Source organism: Ranitomeya variabilis, chromosome 3, assembly GCF_051348905.1.
Source record: "Ranitomeya variabilis isolate aRanVar5 chromosome 3, aRanVar5.hap1, whole genome shotgun sequence".
In the NCBI taxonomy this organism is placed as follows: Eukaryota; Metazoa; Chordata; class Amphibia; order Anura; family Dendrobatidae; genus Ranitomeya; species Ranitomeya variabilis.
Genome location: NC_135234.1, coordinates 238,481,730 through 238,508,463, shown reverse-complemented (window position 1 = coordinate 238,508,463; position 26,734 = coordinate 238,481,730). Strand labels below are relative to the sequence as shown.

The 26,734-nt window shown below is 44.1% G+C and overlaps 1 protein-coding gene across 2 annotated transcripts in view; it reads right to left on the bottom strand.

Annotated features, from left to right (window-relative positions):
* Positions 1–26,734, bottom strand: part of ACACA (acetyl-CoA carboxylase alpha) — a 483,059-nt gene that overhangs the window by 142,856 nt on the left and 313,469 nt on the right. For both annotated transcript variants that reach the window (XM_077295311.1, XM_077295310.1), the window contains exon 46: positions 4,121–4,264. In XM_077295311.1, the coding sequence (XP_077151426.1) occupies positions 4,121–4,264 (144 nt within the window). The remainder of the gene's footprint in view (positions 1–4,120; positions 4,265–26,734) is intronic.

The window sequence follows — 26,734 nt, the reverse complement described above, 5'->3', positions numbered from 1 at the left end:
AACAGGAGGCAAAATTCTCTAAATCAAAGACTGAATCTTTCTTTTCAGATCAAGAGGTCTCTGGTGTGGTGGACTCTCTCCAAAAATCTCCGGGTAGGAGTGTCATGGCTTCAAACCCCAAGTGTGTCAGTCACGACAGACGCAAGTCAGGAAGGTTGGGGAGGTCATGTCCTAGGAAGATATTTCCAAGGTCGTTGGGGAAGAAAGGACAGCAAGAAGTCATCAAACCACAGAGAGTTGCATGCGGTTTGGAAGGTCCTAACGGCGGCACAACATTTGCTGAAGAACAAGCATGTAAAAATCTTCTCGGACAATACGACGACTGTAGCCTTCCTTCGACATCAGGGGGGCCCAAGACATCTGGCATTACAAGATCTGGCGGAACAGATCTTCAAGTGGGCAGAGAAGTCGGTGCGGTCAATCTCGGCTGTACATCTGGAGGGATCCAAGAACCAGTTGGCAGATTTCCTGAGCAGGAAAAGTGTATCCCCTACAGAGTGGGAACTGAACAGCGAAGTATTCAGGGATCTTTGTCATCGTTGGGGGAAGCCGACTGTGGATCTATTTGCTACAAAGCAAAACGCAAAAGTCGAAACCTTTTACTCCCTAAACCCCTGGGAAAGTCCAGCTGCGATCGATGCCCTGTCACAACCCTGGAGCAACGGTCTTCTCTATGCGTTTCCGCCTCTAGCATTGATTCCAAGGACACTCAGGAAAATTTGCGAGGACAAGGCCAAAGTCATCCTCATAGCTCCTCACTGGCCGAAACGAAGTTGGTTTCCATTGTTAAAAAAATTGTCAGTGGAAGAGCCTCTCCTGTTACCAGTAAGAGAGGATCTTCTTCTACAAGGTCCAGTTCTACACCAGAACCCAGGAGCACTTCAGTTGGCAGCATGGATCCTGAACGGAAGATCTTGAGAGCAAAAGGTCTTTCCGATGACGTCATTTCTACCCTTCAAGCCAGCAGAAAGCCGGTGACATCTGCAATCTACACAAAAATATGGAAAACATTTTGTGGATTCTGTGGGGAGATGACAGTTGATACTGACCATCCAGATATCCCGAAAATTCTTGATTTCTTGCAGTCAGGATTTCAAAAAGGTCTTAGACCAAGTACATTAAGAGTCCAGATAGCGGCCCTAAGTACATTCTTTGATTTTTCTCTATCTACCCACCCCTGGATTAGTAGATTCTCTAGAGCAGTCCAGAGGCTAAGGCCATTCATTAGGAAATCAGTCCCGCCGTGGGATCTTAATCTGGTCCTGAATTTTCTGTGTGATCAGTCCTGGGATATAACTGGAGACATAGATATTAACAAACTCTCTCTTAAAACCGCGTTTTTAGTTGCGATCACATCGGCAAAAAGATTGGGGGAACTACAGGCTCTTTCGGTACAGAACCCGTATTTACAGATCTTTGATGATAAAATAGTACTAAGGCTAGATCCGGCCTTTCTCCCTAAGGTCGTCTCCAATACTAATATGAATCAGGAGATTGTTTTACCGTCATTTTGCCAATCCCCTAAAAACCAAAAAGAAAGATTTTTTCATAACCTTGATGTAAGAGAGTCAGTACTCAGGTACCTTGATCTATCTAGACCCTGGAGACAGGACAATAACTTGTTCGTTCAGTTCAGGGGTTCAAATAAGGGGAAAAAAGCGTCTAAAGCGACTATCGCACGGTGGATAAAATCTACAATTGATTTAGCCTACAAAGCTAAAGGTTTGAATTCCCCAGTTAATCTTAAAGCCCACTCATCTAGGGCCATGGCCACATCATGGGCGGAGAAAGGGGGGGCTACGGCAGACCAGATCTGTAGAGCTGCATCATGGTCTAATCTTAGTACCTTTTCTAAACACTATAAGTTAGATGTAGTTTCGCCTCAGTTGGCCTTTGGTAGAAAGGTACTTCAAGCAGTGGTCCCACCCTAAATACCATTCTCCTTTGGTATTTCTCCAGTGTGCTGTCAGGTGGTGACCTGGAAAACAGTAATTAGACTTACTGGTAATTGTATTTCCAGGAATCCATCCTGACAGCACTGTTAGTTCCCTCCCTATTGTTTGATCTTTATACTTATGTGAGGTAACATTTGTATGATTGATTATTTTGTTGTAATAAAACTTGTTTTTGCATCCATCCAGATGTGTTACTTTGGAAAAACACTGAAGGGTGGTAGGGGGAGGGTCCTTTTAACCTCTCGTGTTTCCTGTCCCATCATGGATAAGAAGGACGTCCTCCAGTGTGCTGTCAGGATGGATTCCTGGAAATACAATTACCAGTAAGTCTAATTACTGTTTTTTCTAGAGCTGTGGGAGGCCCATATAGAACTTTCGCTATGGAGCCCTGTGATTGCTATGTACGCCCCTAGATATATCTATCTCTCTCTATATCTTTCGCTCTCTCTCTGTACATATATATATATATACATATACATACACACACACACACACACACAATCTCTCACAATATATATTCATACATATATACAGTTGTGTGAAAAAGTGTTTACCTTTTTAATGCGTTTTTGGTTTTTGTCATATGTTTTAAATAAAGCTGCTTTGTTTTTGATATTTCCTGGTATTTGGAATGTACAAAATATCACTGATACAATCACGTGTTGATTATATATATATATATATATACGTTTTAACCTCCGTATTTTCCACAAGTAATGTAATTCCATGGAGACAGTCCGCAGAGAAATTGAAATGTGGCAGATTTCAAACATGCACCATAAGTCAGTTATGCCACATAAAAAAAAACAAAACAAAAAAAAAAGTGGCCATGAGATTTCTACACGTCCCATTGACTGTTTCAGACACTGCATTTTTGAACCAGTGAAAATAAGCAGCATCAAAAACTCACCAAAAACTCATGATGAGAACTTAACCTAATAGGATGTCACAGTTGCAATGAGTCTAAATATTCTATGATCAACTGTGAGTTGTATTTTTGAAAAGTGGAAGCATTTAACAACCACTGCAAAATTGACTATGACAAGGCAGACCATGTAAAATTAAAGAACGAGTTTGCCATGTACTGAGGCACATAAAAGTCACCAACACTCTTGCTAACTCAATCACTGCAAAGTTTTGAATGTCTTCTGGCATTAATATCAGCACAAAAACTGTGCTCCAGAACCTTCAGGGCATGGGCTTCCTGGCTGAGTAGATCTATACAAGCCTTACAGTATATTGCCAAGTATAATACCTAGCATTGGTTGGAGTGGTGTAAATTACGTCATCACTGGTCTTTGGAGCAGTGGAGATGTGTCACGAATCACACCTCTCTGACAGTCTAATCGATGATTTTGGGTTTGGTCAATGCCTGGAAAATGTTATCATGCTTGAATTAATTGTGCCAACTGTAAAATTATGTGGGGTGAGAGAGATGACCCAATGAGGTTGTGTATCAGGGGTTGACTTATGCCCATTTGCTCTACTGAAGGGAAATCCTAATGCTTCATCATACCATGACATGTTGGACAACTGTATGTTTTCAACTTGTGGCAAGAGTTTGGGGGAAGGCTCTTTTCTGTCCCAATATGAATGTGACCTGGTGCACAAAGGAAGGTCCATAAAGGCATGGATGGGCAAGTCTGATGTAGAAAAACTTGACTAGACCATGTAAAGCCCTGACCATAACTCCAATGAATACCTTTCAGATGAAGTAGAACAGAAACTGCACAGGCTCTTTTGTCTGACCTCAAAAATGTTCTTCTGAATTAATGAGAAAAAAATCCCAATGATATATAGCAAAATCTTGCAGAATGCCTCCACAAAAGAGTGGAAGCCGTTTCATCTGTAAAGGCGGAGTAACTCCATATTAATGCCTATAGATTGAGAATGGGATGGTATAACAGCTCCTGAAGGTATAATGTAGAGGTGTCTCAAAAACCCTTTATGCGTGATTTTCCAGATTGTAGTGTAGCTATAGTCAAATTAACAGTGAACTTAACTATTACTCTTTGGTCTTCTTATTTCTAGATTTTTTAGGGCATATTTCAACTTTTAATATTCTGCCCATCAGCCAAAATTAGTTAGAAACCATACTAATTATGGTTGTAAGCAATAAAAGTTTGATCTGAATCTGTATATTATAATTTTCAGAAGAAATTTACCTTAGGCATATAGGAAAGCCACTGCAGAATTGTGTACACGCCATCAAAGTCATCATATACTGTGCTGTGAGTGACACCATTGTTGTGCATAATATGGATGCCCCCCAGCTGGTTGTTCGATGTGTAGACCTCCCGACCCAACACCTGCAAAAAAAATTATGGTTACATTTTTGAATAAATTATAGAAATACCTACATTCCACCAATGAAAAATTTGTATAATACAAATTTGAAGCTTATATAGAAAAACGGATTGACCAAATGTTTTCTGTAATAGGGAAAAAGGGAACGTTCAAGGCATAAAGTAAATCTTGCCACTGATGAATAGTAAACATTTATATTCCAAATCTACTGCTCGTCACAAAGCAACAGAGCTGGCAGCAGATTTTTTTTTTTTATTCTTGCAACAACTTACAGTATTGAATAGATGGATTATGTAAAAATTAAACATATTTGTTTCATTTCCCATGTCCTCCATAATACATCAGAGGAAAAAAAAATTCTAACCTGAAAGTCTCAAAACCTATTTTTACAAATTGATGACTTGGAGAACTATGGATAATTCTAATTTTAGTGTTTACTGACACTTCATCATGCAGGTTTTACCAAGAGCTTGATATTTTCCTTCTGCTGGGCCCTTATTATGAAAGGGAGTTTTCACATATGGTAGGAGCGGTAAGACGGGGTAGGTGCAGTGCGACAGATAGGCAGGAACCACAGAAAACGTCAAAGCAAATGTCTTTTATTGCCCAAAAACTCACACATAGGAGTGCTGTCCTCCGGATCGCAGTTTGGTTTCCATAAACACAGTCCAGAACTCAAAACCGTTTGACGTGGACAATGGCACCGCCATGTCTTTTGGGTGTGTCAGCTGCCTGGAAGTCCCTGGCTCTGTCAGCTTCACACAGTGCTGGGTTCCACAGAGACATCTGCTCTGTAGCCTGCAAACTCCAAACTGACACACCCAATGCAAAAATGACAGATTGAGGCCACGTGCACACGTTGCGGAAAGTGTTGCAGGTTTTTCCGGACTGATTTTGGTAAATCCGCAGGTAAACTGCACTGGGGATTACCTGCGGAATTACCACGGATTTACCGCGTTTTTTTTGCGGATTTTTTTGCGGATTCCTATTATGGAGCAGGTGTAAACCGCTGCGAAATCCGCACAAAGAATTGACATGCTGCAGAATAAACAACGCTACATTTCCGCGTGTTTCTTTCCGCAGCATGTGCACTGTGGATTTTGTTTTCCATAGGTTTACATGGTACTGTAAACTCAGGGAAAACTGCTGCAAATCCACAGTGGCCAATCTGCTGCGGATCCGCATCAAAATCCACAACGTGTGCACATACCCTTAAATGGAATCGTGGCCATAGAGCCACTTCCAAAATCCGGAATGGAGAGACAGGGATTTGCCCCACTACAAAACCTGCAAATCCCTCTAAAAATAAAAGCCCTTAACAGGTTTTCCTAAAAACCTGAATGAGTCACTACTTGGACCCAATCCACTCTTTCTTTTATTTTCCCAAAAATTGTGTGCAAGAAAAGACAATAAATATCGATAAAATTAATTATTTATTTAATGGAATAATATAAAAAAAATATATATATATATAATATGACAGCTGATAGAAGCAGATTTATAAATAATTCTATGGTATGGGAACATACAGAAAATTCCAATCTTTACATTAGTACCATAAACCAGGTATTGCAAGAAATATACATATATAAAAGTCTAACACAAAAACACCTATAGCACAAGAATCTATTGCGGCCACACAGTGCATAAATAATTAATGCTAAATACAAGAACCATGTATCTCCTAGAATGCATACTAAAAAAACCTTTTAATAATTGTGCAAATCACAAAAAAGTGCCATAATGTGCATAGCAGCAAACTGAATTTACAAGGATTATAGTGTAATCACAAAATTACCAAAGTGCAGTGATAGACCAAATGTGTGCATAAAAAACTGGTTATGCACTCCAGGACTTTACATATATCCTGACAGGGCTGACAAACCCATATAAGGTGCAACAGTGCCAAAGACTGAATATAAAAAGTGTGCAATGCAGCAGAGAAGCCGGTAAAGTGTCTAGGTGCTAGATAAAAAGGCAAAACCTGGCAAAATATATTAATAATCAAAGTTCTCACATACCACGCTGCTCCTGGATCCCTACGTACGTTTCGGCGTTTAGCCTTCTTCCGGGGGGCGTATATGGGTTAATGGATCCCGGTGATTCTGAGATTGTTTTCTTGTGAGATATTGCACTTTAGGATAGTGGCAAAATTTATCTGATATGATTTGCGTTTATTTGTGAAAAAATCGGAAACTGGCAAAATTTTTGAAACTTTCGCAATTTTCTAATTTTTACTTTTTAAGCCCTTAAATCAGAGAGTCATATTGCACAAAATAGATAATAAATAACATTTCCCAAGTGTCTATTTTACATCAGCACAATTTTGGAAACTATATTTTTTGCTAGGAAGTTATAAGGGTTAAAAGTTGACCAGCGATTTCTCAACAAATTTGCAAAACCATTTTTTTTTTAGGGACCACCTCACATTTGAAGTGACTTTGAGGGGCCTATATGACAGAAAATATCCCAAAATCACACCATTCTAAAAACTGGTGCTTCACAGGAATTTTGGGAATGTGGAAGGAAAAAATAAACATTTACTTTTCTTTCACAAAAATTTTCCTTTACAGACCTATTTTTTTTTGTTCACAAGGGTAACAGGAGAAATTGGACCATACAATTTGTTCTGCAATTTCCCCTGAGTGCGCAGATACCCAGTATGTGGAGGAAAACAACTGTTTGGGTGCACGGCAGGGCTTGGAAGGAAAGAAGCGCCATTTGACTTTTTGAATGCAAAGTTGATGGAATAATTAGTGGACGCCATGTCGCATTTGAAGAGCCCCTGATGTGCCTAAACAGTGGAACCCCCTCACAAATGACACCATTTTAGAAACTAGACCACTTTGGGACCTTATCTAGATGTGTAGGTCTTTCTAGGTCAAGATATCGGAAAAGACCCTAGTCCCAGATCACACACTGTGGGCACATCCCAGAATCTGGATAATGTGGCTTCTCTCCTTCCACCGGGAACCCACAGCTCTGCTGAACTCCAGCTCTGCTGTCCAGTATGTTCATCCAGCTCTCCTATGAAGCGCACATAATACATCACCCAGCTTTGCGCATAGACTTTCCCCTGCTCCTAGCATTGTGATGGTATGTTCATCCAGCTCTCCTATGAAGCGCACATAATACATCACCCAGCTTTGCGCATAGACTTTCCCCTGCTCCTAGCATTGTGATGGTATGTTCATCCAGCTCTCCTATGAAGCGCACATAATACATCACCCAGCTTTGCGCATAGACTTTCCCCTGCTCCTAGCATTGTGATGGTATGTTCATCCAGCTCTCCTATGAAGCGCACATAATACATCACCCAGCTTTGCGCCTAGACTTTCCCCTGCTCCTAGCATTGTGATGGTATGCCTTTCAGCTAACCCCCAACTTACTCTGTGATATTTATGACCTTGTTTACTTAGTCTTGATTGTATGCATCTGGTCGACCCTTAATTCTCTGACCAAGATGAGCAGAGACCACTCCTCTCTGCTCCACACCTGACCGCACTTAGTTTTCCATATATTGCATAGCACAAGTCTGCAGGACTTTAGTCTGCAGTGTGATTTCTAGAAGTGTGTTCTAAAAGTGTGGATTACATTAGAATTAAAACCTGAATTGAACCTGAAGGGAACTGAAGGTAACTGGCCAGTCACTGCAAACAATGTTTCTGTTTGTTGTCACTTTTACCCCTATAATCTTTCACTTTCTGCAACCTCCCCCAATCCCCACACCAAGTAAGGAACTGTTCATCTCCTCTTCAATCCTCCCCATCCATCTCACCTCCTCCTCAGAACTGTTCCTTAACATACAATCCTCTGTCTCAAAGCACAGGCAGCCCCCTCACGCTCTCTCCTGCTCCCACCTGCTAACACTATCTCTGCTCCTTCTCACTGCTGGTGATATCTCTCCAAATCCTGGTCCTCCTCACCATATTCCCACAGTCATTTCTACCTCCCATCCACGCTCCATCACAAACTTCCGTAACCTCTCTAACCTTATACCCATTCGCCCAGCCCCCGCTTCCCCAGTCCCACTAACAGGAGCTCTGTGGAACGCTCGCTCTGTCTGTAACAAGCTTTCCTACATCCATGATCTTTTTGTTACTACCAAACTTTCCTTCCTCGCCATCACCGAAACCTGGCTCACCCCTTCTGACACGGCCTCCCCTGCTGCACTCTCTTACGGTGGCTTCCACCTTTCTCACACACCCCGCCCCAGCAGCAAGCATAGTGGAGGAGTTGGTTTTCTCCTGTCAGATAACTGCTCCTTCACCCCGATCCCACTGCCACCCTCTGTTTACCCTCCCTTCCTTTGAGGTGCACTCTGTGCGCATCTACTCCCCCTCCAACCGGCTGTCATTTACCGCCCCCCAGGGCCAGCCACCACCTTCTTTGACCACTTCACCACCTGGCTACTTCATTTCCTTTCTGCGGACATCCCCACTATCATCATGGGCGATTTCAACATACCCATTGACACTTCCCTCTCAGCTGCCACTAAACTTCTATCTCTCTCTTCCTCCTTCGGCCTCACTCAATGGTCTTCTGCAGCCACTCATAAAGATGGTCACACACTGGACCTCATCTTCACCTGCCTCTGCTCCCTATCTAACCTCTCTAACTCGCCTCTTCCTCTCTCTGACCACAACCTTCTCACATTCTCATCTCTCTCCACTCCATGTCTAGAGTCCCCACCCCACAAACTTTCACACCCTCGCAGAAATCTTAAACATCTTGACCTACATTCATTCTCTGAATCCCTCCTCCCTCTCACAGACATAAGTTCCATACACAATGCGGATGACGCTGCCGCTCTATATAACACCACAATAGCTGTAGCTTTGGAATCTGCTGCCCCACTTACACATACCAAAGCTCGCAAAATCAACAGACAGCCCTGGCACACCAGCCTGACCAAAGAACTGAGGCGAGCTTCCAGGGCTGCTGAACGCAGATGGAAAAGATCCCACTCCAACGACCACTTAATCGCATTCAAACAGTCCCTCACTACTTTCAAGACCGCACTCGCCACAGCTAAACAAACCTACTTCTCATCTCTCATATCCTCCGTCTCACAACCCTAAACAGTTATTCAACACCTTCAATTCTCTCCTCCGTCCCCCAGCACCTCCTCCCTCCTCACTTATCTCTGCTGAAGACTTTGCCTCATTCTTCAAGCAGAAGATTGATAACATCAGAGACAGTTTTGGTCAACAAGCCCCAGAGCCCTTCCTCCCAACTTCCCTACCCTCCACCTCCAAAACCAACTACTCCACCATTACAGAAGATCAACTCGCCACTCTACTCTCAAGATCGCATCTCACCACCTGTGCACTTGACCCGCTCCCAACCCACCTCATCCCAAACCTCACCACAATCTTCATCCCAACCCTAACCCATCTCTTCAACCTATCACTAACAAATGGTGTTTTCCCCTCAAGCTTTAAACATGCCTCCACCACACCTATCCTCAAAAAGCCCTCTCTTGACCCATCCTCTGTATCTAGCTATCGCCCTATATCACTTCTCCCCTATGCCTCAAAACTACTGGAACAACACGTCTACCTTGAACTGTCCTCCCATCTCTCTTCTTGCTCCCTCTTTGACCGCTTACAATCTGGCTTCCGGTCACACCATTCCACTGAAACTGCCCTAAGGTCACCACTGACCTTTTAACCGCCAAGAGCAAGCGACACTACTCTGTTCTCCTCCTCCTCGACCTGTCGGCTGCCTTTGACACAGTGGACCATTCCCTATTATTACAGACCCTCTCATCCCTTGGCATCACAGACTTGGCCCTATCCTGGATCTCATCATACCTAACAGACCGGACATTCAGCGTCTCCCACTCACACACCACCTCCTCACCTCGCCCCCTCTCTGTCGGAGTCCCACAAGGTTCAGTCCTTGGGCCCCTGCTCTTCTCCATTTACACCTTTGGCCTGGGACAGCTCATAGAATCTCATGGCTTTCAGTATCACCTCTATGCTCATGACACACAGATCTACATCTCTGGACCAGATATCACCTCCCTACTAACCAGAATCCCTCAATGTCTGTCCACTATTTCATCCTTCTTCTCCGCTAAATTTCTGAAACTTAACATGGACAAAACAGAATTCATCATCTTTCCCCCATCTCACGTGACCCCCCCAACGAACCTATCCATTACAGTAAATGGCTGCCCACTCTCCCCAGTCCCACAAGCTCGCTGCCTCGGGGTTATCCTTGACGCTGATCTCTCCTTCAAACCACATATCCAAGCCCTTTCCACTTCCTGCCGACTTCAACTCAAAAATATTGCACGAATCCGTTCATTCCTCAACCAAGAATCTGCAAAAACCCTAGTCCATGCCCTCATCATCTCTCGTCTTGACTACTGCAACCTCCTGCTCTGTGGCCTCCCCTCAAACACTCTCGCACCCCTCCAATCTATTCTAAACTCTGCTGCCCGACTAATCCACCTGTCCCCCCGCTATTCTCCGGCCTCTCCCCTCTGTCAATCCCTTCACTGGCTCCCCATTGCCCAGAGACTCCAGTACAAAACCCTAACCATGACGTACAAAGCCATCCACAACCTGTCTCCTCCTTACATCTGTGACCTCATCTCCCGGTACTTTCCTACACGCAACCTCCGATCCTCACAAGATCTCCTTCTCTACTCCCCTCTTATCTCCTCTTCCCACAATCGTATACAAGATTTCTCTCGCGTATCACCCCTACTCTGGAACCCTCTACCACAACACATCAGACTCTCGCCCACCATCGAAACCTTCAAAAAGAATCTGAAGACCCACCTCTTCCGACAAGCCTACAACCTGCAGTAACCACCGATCAACCAACCGCTGCACGATCAGCTCTATCCTCACCTACTGTATTCTCACCCATCTCTTGTAGATTGTGAGCCCTCGCGGGCAGGGTCCTCACTCCTCCTGTACCAGTTATGACTTGTATTGTTCAAGATTATTGTACTTGTTTTTATTATGTATACCCCTCCTCACTTGTAAAGCGCCATGGAATAAATGGCGCTATAACAATAAATAATAATAATAATAATAATAATAATGTGTATTGAACACCTTGAACCCACAGGTGCTTCACAGAAGTTTATAACGTTAAGCCGTGAAAATAAATCAAATTTTTCTCACAAAAATCTTTTTTTAGCTACAAATTTTGTATTTTCACAAGGGCAAAAGGAGAAAAAGGACCTCAAAGTTTGCTGTGCAATTTCTCCTGAGTTCACTGATACCCTATAAGTGGTCAAAAACTACTTTTGAGACACAGTGCAAAGCTCAGAAGGGAAGTAGCACCATATTATAGTGCAGATTTTGCTGCACTTGTTGGAGGGTGCCGTGTTGCATTGGCAGAGCCCCTGAGGTGCCAGAATAACAGAACCCGCCATTAGTGACCCCATTTTACCAATTAAACCTCTCAATTAATTCATCTAGGGCTGCAGTGATTATATTGACACCACAGGTGTGTCACAGACTTTTATATCATTGTGCAGTGAAGAAAGAATAATTTACAGTTTTACCACCAAGATTGTGTGTTAGCCCCAAGTTTTACATGTTCACACTGGGAAATGGGTAAAAATGGCATCAGAATTTTTCCCACAATTAGTGCTGAATGAAGAAATACCCCATATGTGGCTGTACAGTAATACTTTGGCATACGGAGTGACTCGGGAGGGACAGAGCGCTATTTGCCTCTTGGAGCATACATTTTCCTAGACTAGTTTGCAGATTGCATATAAAGAGCCCCTAAGTGCTAGAAAAGCAGAATCCCCTCTCAAGTGACCCTATTTTGGAAATTCTACCCCTTTGCGAATTTATCTACAGGTGTAGTGATGATTTTGACTCCATGGGTGTTTTCCAGAAACAGACAGCAGTGTTGCAGAGTGAAAATTGCAAACTGCCGTTTCTAGTGACCAGTACGCTGTAGTGACTAGTACATTACGCCCAGCCCGTGCTTCTAGAGACATGCACCTGTAAATTAGGTGGGCTCTCATCACTACAGAAATGCCAAACATGTGGAGGTTAAATGTGGTTTAGGCACGCTGGGGCTCAGAAGGAAGAGGGGCATTTGGATTTGGGAGCGGAGAATTTGCTGAACTTATTTTGGGGAGCGAGGAACCATTTCGCTTTTCCAGAGCCTTTGTGCTACCAGTAACGTGGAAGCCCCCTATATTTCCGTTAACAGATGATGAACCTGTGTGAGGACTTGCTTTTTTTGTGGATTGAGTTGAAGCTTTTATTGGGAATATTTTACATAATGTTTGGAATCGCATTTATCCGGCGCTCTACGATGCGCACTTACTTTGGGGTTTCCACCTAAATCTCCAAGTGATGTCACAGATGAAACCCCCAAGGAATCCATTCACTATAATGAGGCAGCAGATTTACTCTGGATTCCGTCTGGCCTCTGTTCAGCGGTGTCCTTTTCAGAAGTGCACACAACTGTGCAATCCTAAAAAGACGGACACTGCCGGATCACAGGTCCTATGGCATCCACAGTGTCTCTATCTGCCTCATTATAGGGAATTTTCCGCCGGGGGTTCTGTCTAAATCACGTATTTCAGAGATTTACACAGAAACCCCGATGTAAGGAGCAGAGTGCAGGATAAATGTGCGACAAGCCTTACTTCGATCTTTGGGAGGCAGAATGAAAGATCAACAGTAAGTGAAGAATTGGTTTTATTTATTTTTTATGCCATTTCTCGTGCGGTATAAGTGATTAGGCAACTTTATTCTTCAGGTCGGTGCGATTACAGCGATACCAGATTTATATCGGGTTTTTGTTTGGCTGCTGTCACACACTAAAAGACGCTTTTTATTGTGGAATCTAGTTTTTGTATCACCATGTTTTAAGAGCTATAATTTTTTTATATTTCAGCTGACAGAGTCATGTGAGGGCTTGTTTTTGTGGGATAAGCTGACAGTTTTATTAGTACCATTATCGGGCACATGACATTTTTTGAGCGCTTTCTATTCTGATTTTTGGGAGACAGAATGAACAAAAATCAGCCATTCAGGAATTGCTTTTTTTCTATAACGTTCCACGTGTGGTAAAATTGGTAAGGCAGCTTTATTCTTCGGGTCAGTACAATTACAGCCATACCTCGTTTATATTGATTTTTTTTATGATTTGGCGCTTTTACACAATAAAAACTATTTTATAGAGAAAATAATTATTTTTGCGTTGCTTTATTCTGAGAGCTATAACTTTTTTATTTTTCTGCTGATGGAGCTGTATGTGGCTTGCTTTTTGTGGGACAAGATGACTTTTTCAGTGGAACAATTTTTCTTTACATTCGTCTTTTTGATCGCGTTTTATTGCACTTTTTATTCGGCAGTATGATGATAAAGCATTGTTTTTTGCCTTGTTTTTTATTCTTTTTTTACGGTGTGCACTGAAGGGGTTAACTAGTGGGACAGTTTTATAGAGTGGGTCGTTATGGACGCGGCGATACCAAATGTGTGTACTTCTATTGTTTTTTTTATTTACATAAATAAATGTATTTATTGGAAAAATATTTATTTTATGGTCTTTTCCTTTATTCAGGGATTTAAAAAAATATATATATATTTTTACACTTTGTAATTTTTTTCTTTTTACTTTTTATATTGTTCCAGTATGGGACATCACTATATAATGTCAGATCGCTGTTCTGAGACAGCACTGCTTCGTATCAGATCAGCGATCTGACAGGCAGGGAAAGAGGCATTCCGATGCCTGCTCTCTGCAGGCACTCGCAAGCCACCTTCCCTCCAGGACCCAGAAGGACCCCGTGGCTATCTTGGTGCCGGGGGTCTCCATGGAGACCATCAGGACATCTTGATGCGATCGCGATGTGCTGATGGAAGTGCACAGGGAGCCCTCTCCATGATTCTCTATGCCGCTGTCACTACTAACAGCAACATCAGAGGGATTAAATGCCCACGATCGGTGGTAGCACTAATTGTGGGCCTTGCTGCGGGGTGTCAGGTGTCACATACAGCTGACACCCACACTCAATCACCGCGGTGCTCAGCCTGAGGCCGTGTAAGGAGGAGAGCCAGCCTCGGCATGCCTTGTCCGGGATGAGTCCAGAACCATCAGTGCGGTCAGCCAAGTTGCAGGGGGGAGAGTTTAGTGCCCCGGACAAACCTTTGAACTTGAGATCAGGGGGCGTGAAGGGTATAAGAGGGGAAAAGTGCGCAGGAACAGGAACTCGGTTGGCAGGAAGCTGTAGTGTGAGGAGGCAGAGTGAGAGCCCTCCTGCGCTGAACAGTCAGGACACAGTAGGCTTAAGACAGAGGCCTACGGAGACTTACCAGAGACTGTAGGAAGAGACGTCTCCTAAGAACCCTGACATCCACTCCCGCAGTGTCACAGAGTGAGTGAGCCATCTAAATGATCAGACCACAGGGGGCGCAGTTCGAGACTCAAGATCCCGGCCGTGAACAGATTGCGGCCGTCGTACGTAGACTCTCCCGCCCCTATTAGGGTTGTGCAGACGCTCAAAAAGAAAGGACTGTTCTCTCTCCTTCGTGACCCATCGTGGAACCAGGACCCAAGAAAGGACATTCCAGGACCCTCGCCGACACCGGAACCCAGGACCCATCTCCGACCAGGACGCCGCCGGATTATTCAAGCGTTCAGGCCGGAATGCCATCGCTATCTTCACAGAGACTGATCCTCAACACCGTCAGACCGATAAGTTTGACCTTTGTACTTTCCTCAACCCTCTATTGCCCCTGCTATACCTACGTCCACGAAACATTATTATTATCCTTATCCCCCCCATTTACCCTCTCCCTGTGTGGAGTAATGTGGTTTCATTAAAATCCCCTGTTAACCCTTGTTCTGCCTCTGACCGTTACTGCATCCTGGAACCTGCTCACACTTGTCATAGTTGGAAGGATGCAGTCTTCAGGTTTGGAGGGGGCTGACCAAGCATCTGGAGCACTGCCCAGGTCCAATATCTCCCTAGGGGTTATGCTGACTAATTTGCCAAAGGTCAATGGGAACAATATTATGTTGTTGAGCTGGACTGAATGTATTAGGGGGATGATGAGAATGCACCCTACGGTGCCCGCGTTGCAGGCTGAGGTTGCCATAATGGCATTAACAGGGAGAGGCAAAAGATTCAGTGATGTTGAGACCTCCCCGACAGCTTGACACGTTTGACAAGATCCTACATATACTGGAGGAGACGCATGGAGACCCCACAGATGTAGGGGAGCTGAGGTCACGCTTGTTTAGTCGCATGCAGAGGGAGGGGGAGACAGTGAACCAGTATATGAACGTGTTACAGGAGATTCACACGGCTGTGACCAGAAAAGGAGGGGTGGGAATAGGCCTCATTGATATAGTAGTCCGGGATCAGTTGGTGACTGGACTGAGAACCGCCCTACTGAAGCAGGCCCTGCGAAAGCGCTTGAGAGTGAATACAAAAATTTGCAGAGTTGGGATGTGAAAGGAGAGCAGGAGCAGGGGGTGACAGTGCTGGTGGCAAAGGATCGGAGCTGGGAGGTGGCCGTGAGCTCGGTTACTGAACCTGGCTGGGCCAAAGACCTGCACAGAAAAATCTTAGCCATAAAGGAAGATTTGACAGAGACTAAGAAGAAGGTGACTTCCTTGAGTGTCTCAGGGGCCTTAACTTACTCAGAGTCGAGATGGGGAGAAAGGACAGCTTGACGGGAAGAACTTCCTACCTGCTTCCTATGTGGAGAGTTCAGGCATATGGCTCAAGTCTGCCCGCAACGGGGATGGCCTCTACAGTGCCACCCGTTAAACTTGGAGTCTCCGAGGCTGGGGACACCGCCCAGAGCCAGAACAGTCAGTGAGAAGAACCAGAAGTCCCACTAATCTAGTTTCAGTGTGTTTATTAATCTGGGCCGAAATTGATGGGCGGGCTGTGCGATACCTGGTGGATACCGGTTCTCAAGTGACCACGATGCCAGAGGCTTACTATCGAAGACATTTCCCAGAGGCGATGAGGCCTGACTGGGGGCAAGTGATAAGATTGACGGCCGCCAATCAACTACCCATCCCAGTCGCAGGGTTGGTGTGGATGCAAATTAAGGTCTGCGGAAAGGGATCTGGGCCACAAAGGAGTGGTGCTGACCTCGGGGGACATAGAATGGGGGTACACGGTCACTTTGGGGATGTGTTGAAAGAGTTAGGAAGCATGCTGATGAACGAGGTGTCGGATGTATTCCTGCAACAGTAGAGTCCACAGACACCCCAGAGAAAGTTATTCCAGAAATTGATATGGTCAGCTCAAGGCCAAGAAGCCTCCGGTGAAGGGAAAGTGCAGGGAAAGGTAATCACCCAGCTACAGGAGGACTGAAAATATCTCCTGGACAGACCATGCTATCCCTGCCTGTCTGGGCCTGAATGCCTCTGGAAGGGGTAGAGATACAACTAGAGCCAGCCACCCTGTAGAATTTACCACCCTGGTTATTGGTCACACGGACGCTGGCTACCGTATGTGAAGGAAAGGTACCAGTGCACTGTATAAATTTAAGGGAAGAACCGCTCACTTTGTCCCCCAGGAGTGAGTTAGCCCAAATCATCGGCATGCCAGAAGAATTAATACCACAACAGACCATCCAACTGACTGAAGTGGAAAAAGACCCTTGGGTCATTGCTGTAAGAACTCTCTCAGCGTCAGAGCCATCCCAGCAAAAAGAGGGGTGGAAAATACTTGACCAGATGCGGGCTGAACTTACTAGGCTTATACCTAGCCAGAAACAACAAGTGGAAGTCCTGCTGGGACGCTATCGGGATGTGTTCGCTCAGCAAATAGACAACTTCGGCTGTACCATTGCCATCACCCATGAGATCCCAACGGGACATGCGCCCCCCTATAAGAGAGCGTTACTAACAGATTCCACCACAGCTGTATCAGGAAGTAAAAGGGATGCTCTCTCAGATGCTACAGAATGGTGTGATCCAGGAAAGTCAGAGCCCGTGGGCTGCTCCGATAGTTCTTGTCAGAAAAAAAGATGGAACCCTTTGTTTCTGTGTGGACTACTGCAAATTAAACGCCTGTACCATACGAGATTCATACCCACTACCCGGTGTAGAAGAGTCTCTCTCCGCCCTTGAACACACAAAGTATTTTTCTATGCTGGATCTGGCAAGTGGCTACTAGCAGGTGCCAATGTCGGAGCATGATTGAGCAAAGACGGACTTTATACTACCAATGGGGCTGTTTGAATTTAATTGGATGCTGTTCGGGCTTGCAAATACTCTGGGAACTTTTCAATAACTCATGGAGAAGTGTCTGGGGGAACTGAAATTTGGAGCCACCCTGATCTATCTGGACGACAATCGTCTATGCTGGCACATTTCATGAACATCTGCAATGACTAGAGCAAGTATTGAGCAGACTTCAAGGTCATTGCTTAAAAGTGAAGCCCTCAAAATGCCACCTGTTCTGTACCCAGATTAAATACCTAGGGCACTTGGTTTCAGCTGAAGGGATAAAACCATCCCCAGAGAAGATTGCAGTGGTACGAGACTGGCCCACTGTGAAGACCGTAAAGGCTTTCTTGGGACTAACTAGCTACTATTATTTTTATACATTTTTATAGTGCCATTTATTACATGTCGCTTTACATGTGAAAAGGGGGCAAGTATTGACAAATACAATAAACATGAGCAAAAACAAGGCACTAACAGGTACAGAAGGAGAGAGCATCCTACCCACGAGGGCTCACAGTCTACAGAGGATGGGTGAGGATACACTAGGAGAGGGTAGAGCTGGTCATGTGGCAGTTCAGAAGGTAGAGGATCACTGCAGGCTGTAGGCTTGTAGGAAGAGGAGAGTCTTCAGGTTCTTTTTGAAGGTTTCCGTGGTAGGCGAGAGTCTGATGTGTTGGGGTAGAGCGTTCCAGAATACGGGGGAAGCACGGGAGAAGTCTTGGATGCGGTTGTGGGAGGAAGAGATAAGAGGGGAGTAGAGAAGGAGATCTTGTGAGGATCGAAGGTTGCGAGTAGGTAAGTACTGGGAGACCACGCCACAGATGTATGGAGACAGGGTGTGGATGGCTTTGTATGTTATAGTAAGGGATTTGATCTGGAGTCTCTGGACGATAGGAAGCCAGTGAAGGGCTTGGCATAGGGGAGAGGCTAGGAAATAGCGGGGAGACAGGTAGATTAGTCGGGCAGCAGAATGTAGGATGGATTGGAGTGGTGCCAGAGTGCAGGTCAGAGAGTAGGAAGTTGCAGTAGTCAAGGAGGGAGATGATAAGGGCATGCACTAGTGTTTTTGTGGTTTCATGGTCAAGGAATGCACGGATACGGGAAATATTTTTGATTTTGAGATGGCAGGAGGAGGCAAGGGCTTGGATATGTGGCTTGAAAGAGAGGGCAGAGTCAAGGATCACCCTGAGGCACCGGGCGTGTGGGACTGGAGAAATAGAGAAGCCACTGACATTGATAGATAGGTCTGGTGGAGGGGTAGAGTGAGATGGGGAAAGATGATGAATTCTGTTTTGTCCATGTTCAGTTTTAGAAAGCGAGCAGAAAAGAAGGCTAATATAGCAGACAGACATTGTGGGATTTTGGTGAGTATCATCGGCGTACAGATGATACTGCAAACCGTGGGATTCTATGAGCTGTCCCAGGCCGAAGGTGTAGATGGAGAAGAGTAGGGATACTAGAACTGAGCCTTGAGGAACACTGACAGACAATGGGCGAGGTGAGGAGGTGGTGTGGGAGAGGGAGACACTGAATGTTCGGTCTGTTAGATATGACAAGATCCAGGATAGGGCCATGTCTGTGATGCCAAGAGATGAGAGAATCTGTAGCAGGATGGAGTTGTCCACAGTGTCAAAGGCAGAAGACAAGTCCAGGAGAAGGAGGACAGAGTAGTGTCGCTTGCTCTTGGCGGTTAGTAGGTCATTGGCGACTTTAGTTAGGGCAGTTTTAGTTGAGTGATGGGGTCAGAAGCCAGATTGTAACCAATAAAAGAAAGAGCAGGAGGAGAGGCGGGAGGATAGTTCAAGATGGACATGCTGTTCCAGTAGTTTTGAGGCATAAGGGAGAAGAGATATTGTGCGATAGATAGACAAAGAGGATGGGTCGAGGGAGGGATTTTTGAGGATGGGTGTGATCGAGGCATGCTTGAAGGATGAGGGGAAGACACCAGTTGTGAGTGAGAGGTTGAAGAGGTGTGTTAGGGCTGGGATGAAGACTATCGGTGGTTCGTGAAGAACTTAACACACATAGTGAACCCATTGCTGGAACTGTTGAGGGTCGTTTTGTCTGGAGCAAAGAATCGGGAGATACAATGGGCAGAACGGCAGGAACAGGTGTTTCAAACTCTGAAAATGGCAGTGATAGAGGCACCAGTAGTGGCCTATGCCGACTTTTCACAGCCCTTTCGTTCTTCACATGGATGGCAGCCTGCAAGGACTAGAAGCCGTATTGTCACAAATCCAAGCTGAAAAAGAACGGGTAGTTGCGTATGCGAGTCGCTCCCTGCACGACTCTGAATGAAATCCCGACAATTAAAGGTCATTCAAGTTGGAGCTTCTGGCACTGGTGTGGGCTATGACCGAGAAATTTGCGGAATATTTTGCAGGGTCCAAAGTGCTCGTGCGTACTGACAATAACCAGCTGGCTCATCTAGAGAATACAAAGTTAGGAGCCTTAGAACAACACTGCATAGCAAGCATGGCCAAATTTCGATATTAAATCACTTACTGCCAAGGGGCTGAAAATATCCATGCAGATGCCTTGTCCAGAGTCCTACATGGAGAGCCTGGTCCCAATCGGGATGAAGAACTTGAGGATGAGGAAGTTCCTGTTTTCAGAGGTACTGTCAGAATGTTGACAGCGAAGCAGGATCAGGTACCGGCAGGTGTCCCAAAAAGTATCCCAAGACAGCCTCGTTATGAATGGATAAGAATTCAGCAAGAAGATTAGGAACTCGCACAAATCTGGTCTTGGCTGGCCCTGCAACAGCTGCCCAGCAAGAGTGAGAAACTCTGACCACCGGGGCTTTACAAATACTCCGGCAGCGGGAAAGTTTACATCTGAAAGATGGGCTCCTATACCGGCAGATTCAGCTACAGAAAGCTTTGCCCGCTGCCTGGCAAGTGGTGGTTCCGGAAACACTGGTGCATGAAGTTGCAAAAGAGGTCCACGAACAAGGAGCACACTTTGGTCCTGAAAAACTCTACACTGGCTGCAAAAAAACAGTTTATCATCCCTACTGAAAACTGCAGTTGAAAAGGTGTGCCGGCAATGCAGGAACTGTGAGCTGACCAAACCACCAGAGCAGAGAGCTCCTCTTTAGACGGTAGTGACCTCAGCTCCATAAGACGTGCTGACAATAGACTATATAACAATAGGACCAGCTAGTCAAGGATACGAGCACTGCCTGGTGATGGTAGATCATTTCCCTAAATTTGCGGTAGTGACCCCAACTCGAGACCATACTGCAGAGTCTGCAGCACATGCCATCTGCAAAAACTTTATTCAGGTATACGGATGTCCTAATAGAATACATTCAGATCAGAGAGCCTGTTTCCTAGGGAAGGTAATGGAAAAGCTGCATCGTTTATACCAGATTGAAAAGTCAAGAACGACTCCTTACCACCCTCAGGGCAATGGGGCCTGTGAACGTTTTAACCGCACCCTCATCCAAATGTTGAGAACCTTGGAGTAGGACCGTTGGCCGGAGTTTGTACCAGAGCTGGTGTGGGTGCATAACAACAGAGTCCATAACACCACGGGACACACGCCTTACTCTCTACTTTTCGGCAGAGTCGGCAAAGAGATCAATGAGCTGGACCCAGAGGACTACCCGCGGATGAGGGTGTCCAATTGGGTGCGAGAACATCAGCATCGGCTACAGACCCAACAGCGCCTGGTAAAGACCAGGTTTCAAGAATTGGAACATGTTGCGGCGGCCCCACTGCGAGGGTCAGCTCTGCAGGCCGGAGATCGGGTGCTGGTGAGAGACAAGCATCCGTGAAACAAGCTTGGCTACCGGTGGGAAGAAATACCATACCGGGTCGTGCATCGAGTCTGCTCTGGTGGGGCAGTCTATGAAATCCGGCCTGAAGAAGAAGAGAGTGCTCCTTCCCGTGTGGGCCATCGAAAACATGCTCCAGCCATGTGTATCTCATGATACCATTGTAAAAGAAGAAGAAGAGGCTCCTCCTGCTGAGACCCCACCTGTAACTCAAGTTGAGGAAGAATGTGAGGAACAGTTGACAGTGGAAGAGAAAGAAGAATGGACATCTGAGACTCCAGAGTCTCCTGTAATTCCCAAAATGACTATTCAACCTGTATTGGGCGTGTCCCCAGCCCCGTCGGTCCAACCAAATCCATCCACCCCTCAGAACTCAACAGAGACTCCCAGTTTACATCGCTCTGAACGTTCAACCGCAGGAAGACCCCCTAACCGTTTTGACCAGGAACATTTAGTCTGGAGACAAACTGTGCAAGGAATAGGAGAATGTAAACGCCTGCTGCAAGAGATCTCATCCGTGGAATGGCGAGCACAAAGGAAGGGGGAATGTAAGGAGGAGAGCCAGCCTCGGTGTGCCGAGTACGGAACTATCGGTGCTGTCACCCAAGTCGAGATCCCGGCTGTGAACTGAATGTGGCCGTCGTACGTAGACTCTCTCGCCCATATTAGCGTTGTGCGGGCGCTCAAAAAGAAAGGACTGTTCTGTCTCCATCGTGGAACCAGCACCCGCAAAAGGACATTCCAGGACACTCGCCGACACAGGAACCCAGGACCTATCTCTGACCAGGACACCGCCAGATTCTTCAAGTGTTCAGGCTGGAAAGCCACCGCTATCTTCACAGAGACTGATCCTCAACACCGCCAGACCAAAACCAGAAGGTTTGATACCTTTGTACTTTCCTCAACCCTCGATTGCCCCTGCTATACCTACATCCACCAAACACCATTTTATTATCCTTATCCCCCCATTTACCCTCTCCATGCGTGGAGCAACGGTGTTTTATTAGAATCTCCTGTTAACCCTTGTTCTGCCTCCAACCGTTACTGTATTCTGGTACCTGCTCACAGCCGCACGATCATGCCACCGTAGATATACTGCTCTTTGCGAGAACGCAATGACCTTTTGTGGCTTACCCTCCGAGTGGAGTGTATCAATGACTGCCTTCTGGACATCTGTTAAGTCAGTATTCTTCCCCATGATTGTGGAGCCTACTGAAACCAACTAAGGTACCTTTTCAAACGCTTAGGAAGCCTTTGCAGGTGTTTTTGTAAATTATTCTAATTTACTACGATAATGACTTTTGAGCTTTCATTGGCTGTAAGCCATAATCATCAACATTAACAGAAATAAACACTTGAAATAGATCACTCTGTTTGTAATGACTCTATATAATATAGGAGTTTCACTTTTTGCATTGAAGAACTGAAATAAATTAACTTTTTGATGATATTCTAATTTTGTGAGAAGCACCTGTATGGTGCCTGCATACAGTTATTCACAACTAGACTCCTAACTGTCTTTTTGCTCAGTACATAGGTTCCTAATGTTGTAGAATGTGTTGCTTTAGTCTACCCATTGCAAATTTTATCATATACCGTAACTGGACAATATATCTGAAGGCTTTGTTATAGACTATGAAGCACATTTTGATTTCTTCATTGTATTCCTTGGCATTTTCAATTATCCATGGTGCATCAGCAATAATATTTCTTGTTATTCTGTGTAACATAATTTCAACATCCAGCAATTTAGCTTGACTAGAGATGTTAATTTGCATTGAATAATTTACTCAAATTTTACTGGGCAGAATAAGAAGGGTAATATATTTCTAAATAGCATAAGAACATTAGAGTGATTAAAAGAGGTCTTTATTCACAATTCAATAGTATAGTGTGGATGAGGTCTCAAGTATTTTGTCAGAATGTTTTTATTTCTACATATCATATACCCCCACGTCCCTTTTCATGATATACACCAAATTAATTTCAAACTAATGCTTGAAGAATAAAACCAAATTAAGATTTCATGGTGTAAATGCAATAGATGGTACAATGCCATAAAACATTAAGGCTCTAGAAATATAACGCAGCTGAACACAATGGTCTGCAATCATCCCAGCCCGGTAGTCAAAGGGTTCATCTGTGTGCAAACAACACTACTCTTTTCTCATTCTCCTGCTGTCTCTTCCCATTTGCCCTCTTGCTGACTGATACACTGATCTCTCGGTCACTCTGCTTTCTGCTTCACTGAGTCCATATTACTAATAACACCTCCGACACGGCCAGTTTACCTCATGAAAGCAGGAGCACATCATTACAAAATAAACTCATAACTTTGACACTCTAGCAAATACACGTCGTTTGTTATTTTTATGACTCCAGGATTTTTTTCAACAGCTAGAGAGGGCATTACCTACCACTTCCGACCTTCCCGCTACTCCCATTTATTTTCCATACACAAAGAAAAAGAAACAAAACAACAGTATCACATTCTAAAATGATGGACAGAAGATGGCATCTCTGAAGGCTGATCTATGCCCATAGAAAATGTAGAAAGAACATTAGATTTTTTTCTACGATAAGGATTTTTCCAGTACACACAGAAGTTGTCCACACGGCTACATTAAATCAATACATGTGTATGTGTTTGTACCTTACCATACCTGGAGATCTCTGGAAGGATGAGTTGGCTCATTAATTTAATACAATCAACTCATTTTACGCTTTAAAAGCGGTTTTATCTTACTTGTAAACATAAAATGCTAATTTTTTTCTATAGAAATGCTCCGAGATATCTCAGAGTGTGCAAAAATATCATGTTACCTGACAGCAAAAATGTCCCAGGATCGCATGTAGCTGGTGCTACTCTGAGAAGCCTTGTGGCCTAAATGTGTTGCAGTGACCTGTAGTGTCTCTGGACTTGTCTTCCACCGAACACATCTGGGAGGTCATTGGTCGGCAATTGCAAAAGAAGCTGCCAGCAGCAAATCTTAATGATTTTCAAAAGTGTATTCAGTGTGGAAGGACATTCCTCAGACAACCATTAATAACCGAACTGATAGCATGCCAAGGTGTGTAAATGCATGTATTTCTGCAAGACGTACTCATACTCCACTCTGAATAAATGGAGGTGCTTTGAAAATTTGGTTTCCATTTTTTCATCAATTGCATATCAATGACATGTCTATCCATCCTGTGATTTACAGAATTCCATGACTTTTACTTGTTGGCGTTCCAATTACAATGTTGAGGAGTGTAGAATATATAGGTATGAGTTGTAGAAGTACTGTACTTAACCGATCAACTATTTTATTTTATCATGATGTACTGCATACTAAAATGTTTAAACTAGAACACAAGCCAACTGTGAGGGTGTGAAGTATACTGCTGCCCATGATGAGTTTGTGGTGAGTTTTTGATCCTGTGCAAAAAAATGCAGCATCTTACACTTCCAGAAATGTGGATGGGAGTTATAGAAATCTCATGCTCATTGTGCTTTGTAAACTGACCTGCGGTGCGTCAATTTCTCTTGTGGGTAAGCTGAGCCTTGTGTGCTGATTTTCCACATGAACTCACAGTAAATGTTGAAAATCCACAGTTAAAAAAAACAAGTTTTTAGTGCGTTAACGATGTGTAAATGCGCTAAAAATGCAAGTACTCCACACATGACTGTAGGAATAAAGTTTTGCCATAGCCATACATCAGAAAATATCAAAAACAAATCGGCTTTATTTAAAACATGATGCATCAAAAAGAGACAAAAACTAAACACGATAAAATGCATCTAAAAAATACAATAAAAAGCTAAATAAAAAAAAAGCTAGTAAGTGCATAAATCAGCAAACAACTCACCAAATACTCATCATGGGAATGTAGCCTAAGCTACTAAAATGCTGATTGGCCCGATTTTTCAACTGTCTTAACCCTACCTACAAAAATGCACATTTTGGCTTGCAAAAATCTAACACAAAATTGCCTATTGTGAACATACCCTTATAGTGCTACATCAGGAATACTCCCTCCTTTATTCCACCCAAATATCAATAGCACCTACAGGCAGTCAACAGCAGTCTAACACTCATTTTATTATACAGGGTGGGCCATTTATATGGATACACTTAAATAAAATAGGAATGGTTGGTGATATCAGCTTCCTGTTTGTGGCACATTAGTATATGGGAGGGGGAAAACGTTTCAAGATGGGTGGTGACCATGGCGGCCATTTTGAAGTTGAAGAAAATAATGGTGGCACAATAGGTAAAAATTGCTCCACTCCCTTTTTCATCTGGACCTAAATGAACAGTGCAGATTCTACACCACAATCCCAACCTATACACGTGGACAGGAGCTTTCAAACACCATCCACATGCAGAGGAAATAAAATCTGTATTGCTTTCACAGCATGCTGCAGATTTTCAATTCAGTATTATGCGTATTCTTGTGCACAGGTTTGCAATGCAAAGGTGAAAATCTGAGATGAAGTTCCACACAAAATCTGCAGTAAGGCGCAAGTGGTGCCGCAATCATCACAAGCATACTGACATCTTACCACAGCCAGAATCACTATCTGGTTTAAAGGTATACGGTAAACATCAGTTTAATTATAGCTACATTTGCAACATTATCATCAAATTACAGCTGTTTTTCTTTAAATATAAGCAAAAGATAAACGCCCCCGCAAGTGACATCACTGGTCTCTGTACACTGGGTGTTTGGACAATGAGCTCTGTTGCCGGCTCGTTACTGCTGATCTGAGCTGGCAAAGGAGAGAGCGCTTGTGCTCATCACACAGAGACAAGTCCAATCCCCGAAATAAGTGGCACTGATGACGTTCCATTTCACGGAGGTGACCGCAGCCTCTGACCCCTTTGAGTATCCAAACATACACTGGGTTTCTCAAATGAAGCGTCATCAAAAGAGAAAGCAGTAGAAGAAAAAAAAAAAAAAAGAAGCAGTTAGATAGTGTAGTTAGGGAGGGATAGGGAATTTTTAATTCAAGCATATTACAAAATAGTTTAGAAAATGGCATTAAATAGATCGGGATTTAGGATGAAAATTAACCCCTTCACCACCTTTGGATTTTGCGTTTTCATTTTTTGCTCCCCTTTTGCCTACAGCCTTCCCCCCCCCCTCCCCCCACCAATATGACCGTGTAAGGGCTTGTTTTCTACCATAAAATGTGCTGGTGAAAAATGCAAAAAAAAGTGCAATTCCACAATTTTTTTTTTACAATTTTTTACCATGCTCATTACATGCTAAAACGGACCTGCCATTATGATTCTCCAGGTCATTAGCATGTAGATAACAAAGATGCATAGGTTTTTTATTTAAATATACAGATAGGATATACTGTATGCCACTCTGTATAAAAATACAGTGCCAGGATAGGATACTACTCCAAATACTCAGTGAAGAAAGAATCCGGCACTCATCGAGTTGCAAAAAAATAATATCAGATTTATTAGCAATGCAATCCAAGAACAGAGCCGTTTCAGTCGAA